This window comes from Styela clava, chromosome 1, assembly GCF_964204865.1.
Source record: "Styela clava chromosome 1, kaStyClav1.hap1.2, whole genome shotgun sequence".
NCBI classification, from domain to species: Eukaryota; Metazoa; Chordata; class Ascidiacea; order Stolidobranchia; family Styelidae; genus Styela; species Styela clava.
This window is the reverse complement of record NC_135250.1, coordinates 10,303,651-10,313,048: the sequence shown is the minus strand read 5'-3', so window position 1 is coordinate 10,313,048 and position 9,398 is coordinate 10,303,651. Positions and strand designations below refer to the sequence as shown.

Below are 9,398 nucleotides of genomic sequence, written 5' to 3'. Positions count from 1 at the left end.
ATATTTATGACAAATTTAAATTGTTTTGCGACCCAGAGCGAAGGGCTTCGCCGTAGTTGCGGAGCCCTGATTTAAACCACTGTAGCGTTCGCCAAATGCACCGCCCAATAGAACTAGCATACGATTTAAGGTAAGAACATAGAACGCTATAAGGGTGGGTTATCACGCAAACATTTTTGTGGCAAATTTGATTCGAAAGAAATTTTTAAGATTTTCGGCGCGTTTTCCGCTTGCATAAAGTGGACTTCCTTTGCGAGACTCGTTTTTTTTTCAACCCTGCCGAAATCCCGCTGATGACCTAGTACCGAAAACCTGTCGGCGTAATTTTGTATTGGGTCAAAGGCAAGGAATCAACATAACCAGCTTTCCGGGGTTAAAGAGCGTCACTTGCTGAGTGAAAGAGAGTTCAGCAATAAACAAAATAATATTGACAAATATCATTTACTAATTTACGGTTTTTTGTCAAATGTAGACTACGGAAGCCATACTGCAAAATGAAATGAACTAGTTACCAGATGAAAATAAAGATTTCCGTTAGGTGACAGTGATGAGCTGTTTAATGAACTCATACGTACAATTAAATTTTGTATTATTATTCATAATAAAGGAACATATAAAAAGGATCGATGTGCTGAATTGCTGTGGTTTCTGGTTTTTTTTTTGCAACTTGTCAACCCATCAACTTATGGTGCTTAATTTTGGGGACGTCTTCTCGAGTTGGTGCTTACAAACTGGTTCAAATGTTGATTCGAAATATTCAACCAACTGACAAATAAAAGTTCTGATATTTAATTATCGCCTAGTCTATCGCAATCAGTGTCGATCAATTTTTAATTATCAAAGTTTTCTAAAAGACAATATCAGCATTAATACCAAGTTATTTCATTTGTGTCAAGGTTTTCCAACTTAAACTGACAAATATCTGACAAAATAACGAAAGAGCGCTAGTGTTTGCCACCAATCCCGGAAAACTGACTAAGCGAGAAAATTTTCTGATGCAGAGTTGGCCTATGCAACGCTCTGCTGTACTGTTATCCCTTTTGAGGTTGTCGTTGTGGAAAAATTGCTTCTTTCCGTAACTAATTCATGATTTCCAATTCCAACCTTCCAATCTTACTACTTTGCGCCACCATGTGGCCTTCCGTCAGGCTAGTCCGCTATCTGTTCGACCAGCACGGTTCCTAACTGAGGTCTTACAGGTATCAATGTGAATTTCAAAGCTGCAGAAACTTCCTTAGTTACTGATGTATTGCGGTTGGTTCTTTGATTTTTGTGTCCATATATTTCGGATTAGGTATTTTGATTTTTAATCAAACGATTTCCGCATTGCTCATAAACCGCTTTGAATTGCATATCAAATTGGATGATCGTATTTGTTTTCTGAGTTGTCTGTTAGATATAGTTGTACAATAGGCTTTCAATCTCAAATTCACGCCACTACAACATTTGTAATATTGCTACATTATCAGCTAAAGAGACAATATATTTTTTACAATAACTCTTCTATAATTTCAAACTACAAACTGAAACTGTCTCCTGTAGTGATGAAAGGGCCCAAGCATAACGTTTTATCGTTGTTCTTGATAATCTATTCCCAATTTTTGTTTTATTGTGTTGTGTATACTCACGTTGAAAAACGGCATAAATATTTAAACTTTGACCCTCAACAATATATTCAATAAATACGTTGATATTCTAACTTGGAAAGGCAGTGCTGCCATAATGTGACTAATTCTGTTTACATCACCAGGTTATAGTTTTCAGTATCAGTTTCAAGGTGGAAAGTTTTGTAAAATATCAAAAGAGTCAGTTAATTGCCCATCATTTATTGTTCTTCGTAAATGAAGTTAGTGAAATGAAGAGTTTGTGTCGCTTTGTAATTTGATTCAAAAAACCTGCTATTCAGGCTTTATTTCAACGAATTGATAATTTACTGTTATTTGATACCAATTATTAAAAAGTTAATATATTCGTGATCCTGATAATTAGTCTCGTCCTGTCTTTTATTTAATATATAGCGACTTCAAAAGTTTTACCTAGCGTAACCGCGTCTGCGTGTGCCGCTAATTAAGTGCCGATTTTTTGCTCTTAATTGCCATTCATAAAATTGAACTTGTCAACCCTACAGTCAAATTTATCTATAGCCAGTCAGTATATTCATATAGTCCGAGTATATGCCGGATTATTATCTTCTAGATATGAAATGAACCGCAATAAAATATACTTGAATTTTACTATCAACCAATGTAATATCTTAACATTGTCAAAGAACAGATGATACGTTAGTCGAGAACTGATTTTTTTTAACTGCGTAATCCTCTTAAACACAACCGGGAAATTATAACTGTGATAAGCAGGCTAATGATCTGTCCCAATATTTAATAATTGCTAATAATTTGTGTCATATCCTACGTACTGAACGTCAATAATCGAAATTGATTGTCCAATTACTCTAGCTACCAATTCACAACCTGTTATTAAAGCTATTATCGTTCTAATTAAATGATTATGCTACCCCGCTTTCTTCTCTTAAAATTGTGTATGACGTCATAATACTTCGCCGAAAAAACTGAGCTGAGCATCGTTATACACGGTATAGCAAAATTTGTAACATATATCGCACGAGTTTTTGTTTAATTTATTATTTAAGAAATCTTCGAAAAGAATATAATTGATAATGTAAGTATAATAAGGGCGAACTTGCATGAGACGTAAAGTATTATGAAATAAATGCAATTTAATAAAATAGAAGAATATAAATAAAGGAAGTCAAATAAAAACTTAGAGTGAGGCGAGTGAAAATACTAGAGGTTGAATAGGCGATTTAAAATTTTAGTTACTGCTGGATGAAGTGTGGTTTTGATGATTCTGTTCAAGCAAAATGACGCTTCTCGGAAGCTTTTTATTTTTATGGGAACATGATATTGTTACTTCGAATGTTTATCAAAAGATGAAATGCTCCTGGCACAAAATAACATTGCACTACAAAAAATAAATACTATAAAAAAATTTTCAAGAACAGCAATTCTATCGTCGCTCACAACAGTGCCCACATCTTGTTACAGCGAAACAGATTCCTTTACTAATGAACCTGGGCTCAATTAACTCAATCTGGCAACAGTAGAATTATGAAGTGACGTTATGTGGGTTGTTTCTTAATCAAGTACAGACTGCTCCTCTGTCTGACGTACACGAGCATTTATTTGCGCCTCGGCATTCTTCAGACCAATTCCAATTTCCACCTCTGTTCTTGCACCAAGCTATACAACCATTGTTGCTGCGACACGAAGCTAGTTGACTGTAAAGAAGTAAAATATTGTTAGTTATCGTCATTAAGTTTTTTAGTAAAAGTTCTAATACTAAAAAAACGTCTTCTTTGTTTTTATATTTTTTGTTAAAGTAATAAGAGATATTTACTTTGTGCAAGCACAGCTTCCTTGAGCCGGTCCGAAAGCCATACATTGATTTCCGTTGTTACATGCTCCAGATCTCGTCATGCATGAACCTGCTCTCATATCGGGAACTTGTTCATTGTAGAGTCTCAATGTTGCTGACATGCTGTTTGAATATCGCATATTACCACCTTTTCTGTAATGGGCAACAGACCATGTTGATAGTTGGTTGTATCTTCCAATTTTGGTGGTAGCCATAGCACATCCTAAATGCGTTGTGTCTTTCCACAAGAGCTGTGTCAAATGTCCTGAAATACAATAAGACCAGTTTTAATTTGATTTACTTATTTCATGTATATATTATTAAACAATTTACTACTCAGTTGTATGCACAATTGAGTGTTAAAATGAAATGAGACGTACCGACTGGCTTGTCTGGAGCTGGAGAGTGTGTTGGATGGTTTCGGTTGTAATAGAATATTTCACTGTACCATCTAAGAACAGATTCTTTGGCGGGGCTACCATCTCCAGAACGATCCCATGCGATATTTTCACCATCACCTGCTTTTCTGTAGGTTCCCCTTTGGTCGGACTGTAAATGCAAAAATAATGTTAAATAAAAATATTATCCTAGTCAATGCAATATTATATCATTTATATATATGTTGTTATTGAACGATCTCATAAAACTAATTTTCTCACCTCAGAGTGGGGCCAGTTGCGGGTACGATCACCCATCCTGGCTTGGTCTGGTCGCTCTGGTGCTCGTTGCTTCAATTGATCTGCCCATCTTTGAGCAGTCCTTGCAAGTTCTGAGGACCATTGAAGAGCAGGTACATTGTGTGCTGCTCGGAAAAAGTTGTGGGCTTCTAAGCACTCTCTGTTGTATGCGTCTGTTGGCTGAGGTCCACCACCAATTGGTCGAGAGGTTCGTCTTGTTGTTGTAAAAGATGGGAAAGTGGGTTGGGGTCGGTATGGTCTTCTGGTTGTAGTGGTATATGGACGAGTATAAATCGGTCTTCGTGAAGTGGTATATGGACGAGTATAAACTGGTCTTCGTGAAGTGGTATATGGTCTAGTATAGATAGGACGACGAGTGCTGAACGGTCTTGGTGTAGGCCTTGATGGAAAAGTTGGTCCATTGTCTGTACTTTCTGCAAAACATAGCAACACTGATTTTAGTTTTTGCTAACCAACTGAGCAAATAAATTCTTTTTTATAATTATTTTACGAAACTTTATGTAAATAAACTATGATCTTACTTGGTCCATAGAAGTAGAAGACTGATGACGTATAACCATTTGAGGGGAATTTCTTAGATACGCGAGATGTCCAATGTGGTCTTCCCCTGTTTCCGACGTAGTATAGTTGAGACTCAGATGATCGGAAAAGAGAACCGTATAAAACAAATTCTTGCTTCCAACCTAAAATTATTACATAATTCATTAAACTATTGATTAAATACTTTTAGTATTCTTTAGTACAGTAGCATTTTAACGATTTATATTTTGTGATAAAAAATATTATTTGAACCTTACCTCGAGAGCATCGTCTTTTTGTTACAGCCCATTTTCTGTTACCAGTCGAGTCTTTGCTTGAGCAAAATTTGACTGCCGTCTTGTATGTATCAGTGGGTCTGTAAAACAGAATCAGCTTGTTAATATATATATTTCAAATTTCATGTTAAATTTTTAAATTAATCAAAATAAATAATTACTTTTTGTAGAGGTAAAAGTGTGATATCTCAGAATTTCCTTGTATGACATTTGTCCAGGGTCTTGAAGGATAAGCACCTGAGCTAATCGAATACATGTAGGATGGATATGGCTCGTTTAAGTCGTGGGTGAAAATGGAAACTTTTACCAGACCGGAAGATCCAGAAACTGAAAAATTAAATAACAGAAATATATTATAAACATGAAAGAGGGCAGTTCTTAATTTGAGCTATTGATATGCAACTTACCAAATGGTTTAGGAGTCGTGGTAGTTGTTTGTCTTTCCCACCATGGCTTTTGTGTGATTCTCGGGCGTCTAGTGGTGTAATACGGACGTCTGGTTGTAGTTGGTCTTTCGGTCATCCACCACGGGCGAGATGGACGCTTGGTTGTTGTGATACGCGGTCTCGGTGTGGTAAAAATTGGTCTTTCTGCTTTTGTCGTTCTCGGTCTCCATGGATTTTGCATCCAAGGTGGAAGAGTTGGACGTGGTGGCTCGGTGGGCTTCTCACCACTTCCACCGCAGAAGTTACAAGTCAGAGGGCAATGATGTCCCATAAACCTAGAATTAGAAATAAAAAAGGGTTAAAAACCATCAAAGGTTCACATTTAAAAAACTGGAAATCGGCGAAATAAAATACTCACGTCGACATCATATGATTTTTGTCGCACAATCCTTGTCCCATAGATTTTATAAATGCTTCACAAACATTTACATTATCCTTGCACATGTGCGCTGTATTAAAATTAAAAAAAGAAAACTTGAAACGATGGCTGTAATTTTGTTTAATTGGTGTCAAAAGTGATCGACTATAATTATAATTTATCAGAATCGGTGCATTAACAAAACCGGTATCGAAAATAGTTAATATTCACGCTAGTCTAAATCCGGCACACCGACGTCTGAGCTAATCAATAAGACACGTAAATTATACACGAAAGATTACCAGTTTTTCATAAGTATTAATGATATATTATGCTTACGTTTGCAGTAACCATCGCTACATTTCTTGTATTCCATTTCGATTCTTGGCACTTGTCGAACTCGCTCACGTGATCGGATATTGAGGACAGGACGACAACAAGTCCAACTGCTCCAATCTTTGGAGTTTACGAGACCAGCGCCGAAACCTAAGTCGAAATTCATATGTTCCTCTGGAAAATGTCCTTCTTTTCCAAAAGCTAATTCAAATTCTTCTGCGGTGAGATTATAGTTTGACCTCCCGACGAATTCGGTTTCCTGAAATTGGGAATTATTTGAAATTATATAGATGGAAAAGATGAAAACTCAAAAAATTTGCTAAAACTGTTCACAGGATTTGACCGAGTATTACACTCACACGTGCATACTTACATTAAATGAATTCTCTTTTTCTAAATCTTCTTCGTACACCATTTCGATTACTGGAGGCGTAGTCGTCAGCATATAAACTTCATCAATATAAATTTCCTGTTCAACTTTATTAATTTCTTTATCATCAGACAGTTCGGATACAACGACGTCATACTGAAATAAACAGAGATCCGCCTTAGTACAAATTTTCACCCTTTTTCACACATTATCAGAAAAAAACGTTGATGCCACAATTTTACAAAGTTTTTTATTTTGATCACAATTCAAAAATCTCGATTTGAACTTACCGAAAGCACACTTGCGTTGCAAACGACGATAAAACATGAGATCAGTAGCACGTATGTGAACGATAGTGCGTTCATGGTGAAAAGTTTTGACATTCAAATTAACAAATGATAATTTTATTTCTATTTTATACAAAGTATACGGAGCTGAAAATGATAAAATTTTGTTAGTTATATTGAATATATTCTTTCTAATATTGAAAACGATCGGGGAATTATTTCCTAAACGAAACTTTTCTATAATACTACAAAATACTGCTACTTATCGTGGCGTCGATATTTTGCAGAGAAGTTTTATCAGATAAAACTTTATTTTCTCTAGTAGCTATTCTTTACTTTTTATGCAGCGAGAATGCTTGTTTCTAACTCAGTTAGAAAATGTTTCTTGCTATCCGTTCACCGAGACCGGTCTGATTCGAATGCCGCTATACTGACATGAGCCACATTTTATATGTTTGAGGTCGTCATGTTTTGAGTCATCGGTGACAAAACTTTTTCTTTTCTTTACGTAAACTCTTCTATCAAAATACAAATGTGGACGTTTTTTAATTTGTCTCAAACGCATACAATCGAAATAGATTGTGACTATTTTACAATCAACAATAGAATAATGTTTTTAATATTAATAAAAATAGCACACATAATTATGAAATGGATGCACAATTTCCATTCAAATCGAATCAAAATTATAAGATTATTGTTGAATAAGCCAATGCAATGCATTATTTGTTTCTTGATTCGGTTGTAATATTCATCTATTCTAGATTGAAATTTGACATAAAAATGTTTTATCTGATGGGTAATAATTTATGCCGAGTAGAATCTCATAACTGAAGTTTGTATCCATCCTTTCACCTGCGCCCACAAGGCTACACTGATTAGTGATTATAGGGAGCTGTACTTATTTTGCTAAGTCACTCATTTAACAATTCTAAGAAAACTATTTTCCAATTTCTGAATACAACATTCAGACACTATATATTCTTGGCTAAAATTTGTTATATGCTTGGCAGGCGCAGTAGCTGAACCACCAAATGCGACGTATAAACAGACAAACAATTTCAGAATGGAGCTGATAAAATTAGTTGTGTAATTGCCGGAAAAACAACCCTTATTAGCAGCTGGTTGCTCCTTACAGCAAGCGTTAATTTACCAAAATTACGGTGCGGAGTGTGAAGTACCTTCGTCAAATGTACCCGGTGGGCATCTTTTGCATTCTCATTTAAACTTTATAACGTTCAATATTTTGCAAAAAAAGATTTAACATGAGTAAAAAGTATTATTTCAGCAATAACTTTGTTTGTTTTCTACGCGTTTGTCAGCAAATGAAGTTAAAATTAGTACCCTGTGTAACTATCTGCATTATTACTTTTGAATTTTGCTTGAAATGACGGCAATTTGTTTAATTGGCATACTTGATACAGCATCAGGCTATGGGCCTGCATCTACTATGAATCCAAATTACTGCGTATAGCGAACAATATTTTTGTTCCGAAGAAAGGTGAAATGATCGTTGGATTAATAATGCTTTCATGAATGAATAGCTTTACATGGGTGACATTTCTTGCTCAACCAGAACCTGCATGAATTTCGTTTTCGTTTCTGAATCAATTGACGTAAGATGATGGTATGTTCCGAACAGAATGTTACTTGTAATTTTAATTTCTTCGTTAATTATTTAATTCCTTGGCCATTTATTTTTGCAACACATTCTAAAAATTATTAATGCCAATTTGGTCAACTTTCAGTGGTGCCTTACGTCACAATTCATCATGGCAGTATTGCATTAGCAAGTGTGACATTTTGTATACATGTATGTATTCCATGATAGGTGATATTGGTTCAGTTACCTAATTATTTCGACTTGGAAATATGAGTCACCAATGAGTTTGTAGGTATAAATACCATATAGATAAACCAGGGTGTTGATCGTATACGCAAATGCATTTTCAGTTTGCTAATCAATACTTCACGTTTTTTTACGCACAACGTAAGATTTATCGACGTAAATAAATACATAATATTTATATTGTAGATTTTGTTAAAAACTTTGCTTCCGGATGTTCAATTCGATGCGTAATTGTACGTCACGTACGTCGCGTTCAGATCCATTTGTCAATCTTAAAATATCCTCACGTTTTCAAAATTAGTACAATAAAATATGAAGTTTATTTTTATTTGAAACAAATATATGTTAAATAGTACGCAAGAAAATATTAATGAACGTTGATTACGTTACCAGGAACGTTTTATGATGTTGCAAAAATGCGGAAAAATTTGCGTGTATTTGCAGTTTGCATTGAGTCGTATAATATGATATACACGATTAGACAATATAGAATTTTAATGTTTTGAATTTGGTTATTGTTACCGTTAATTGTTTTCAATGTGGCATGTGTATAGTCTAGGATAGAAATAGAAATGATGGCTACAAAAAAGCCTATTTTTTGCATAATTATTTAATCTAAATAATATAAGTGATTAAATTGTTTTTGAACTTTGTCTGGAATATATATAGGCGATACCTCATTTGTTGATAATTTAGTTAAATATGGACTTGTTTTCAAACAAACTTACCACGAAGCTAAGGGAACTTGTGGAGAAACCTTTTATTTTTTACTAAAGGTAATTAGACGCGTAACTTGGATATCCA

General features: G+C 34.9%; 1 protein-coding gene across 2 annotated transcripts; it reads right to left on the bottom strand.

Moving 5' to 3' along the window:
- Positions 1-2,620: 2,620 nt before the first annotated feature.
- LOC120325541 (uncharacterized) lies at positions 2,621-6,908 on the bottom strand. Of its 2 annotated transcripts, XM_078118351.1 has the most exons (13): positions 6,749-6,908; positions 6,462-6,614; positions 6,092-6,347; positions 5,753-5,843; positions 5,356-5,669; positions 5,110-5,275; positions 4,931-5,028; positions 4,655-4,816; positions 4,442-4,546; positions 4,095-4,405; positions 3,816-3,984; positions 3,418-3,700; positions 2,621-3,298 (listed from the first exon to the last, which is right to left on the bottom strand). In XM_078118351.1, the coding sequence occupies exons 1-13, from the start codon at positions 6,839-6,841 to the stop codon at positions 3,160-3,162; spliced, it is 2,340 nt and encodes a 779-aa protein (XP_077974477.1). In that variant the 5' UTR covers positions 6,842-6,908; the 3' UTR covers positions 2,621-3,159. The 2 variants fall into 2 exon arrangements, with proteins under 2 accessions (XP_077974477.1, XP_039247595.2); XM_039391661.2 differs by having other exon boundaries at positions 4,095-4,546.
- Positions 6,909-9,398: the final 2,490 nt, after the last annotated feature.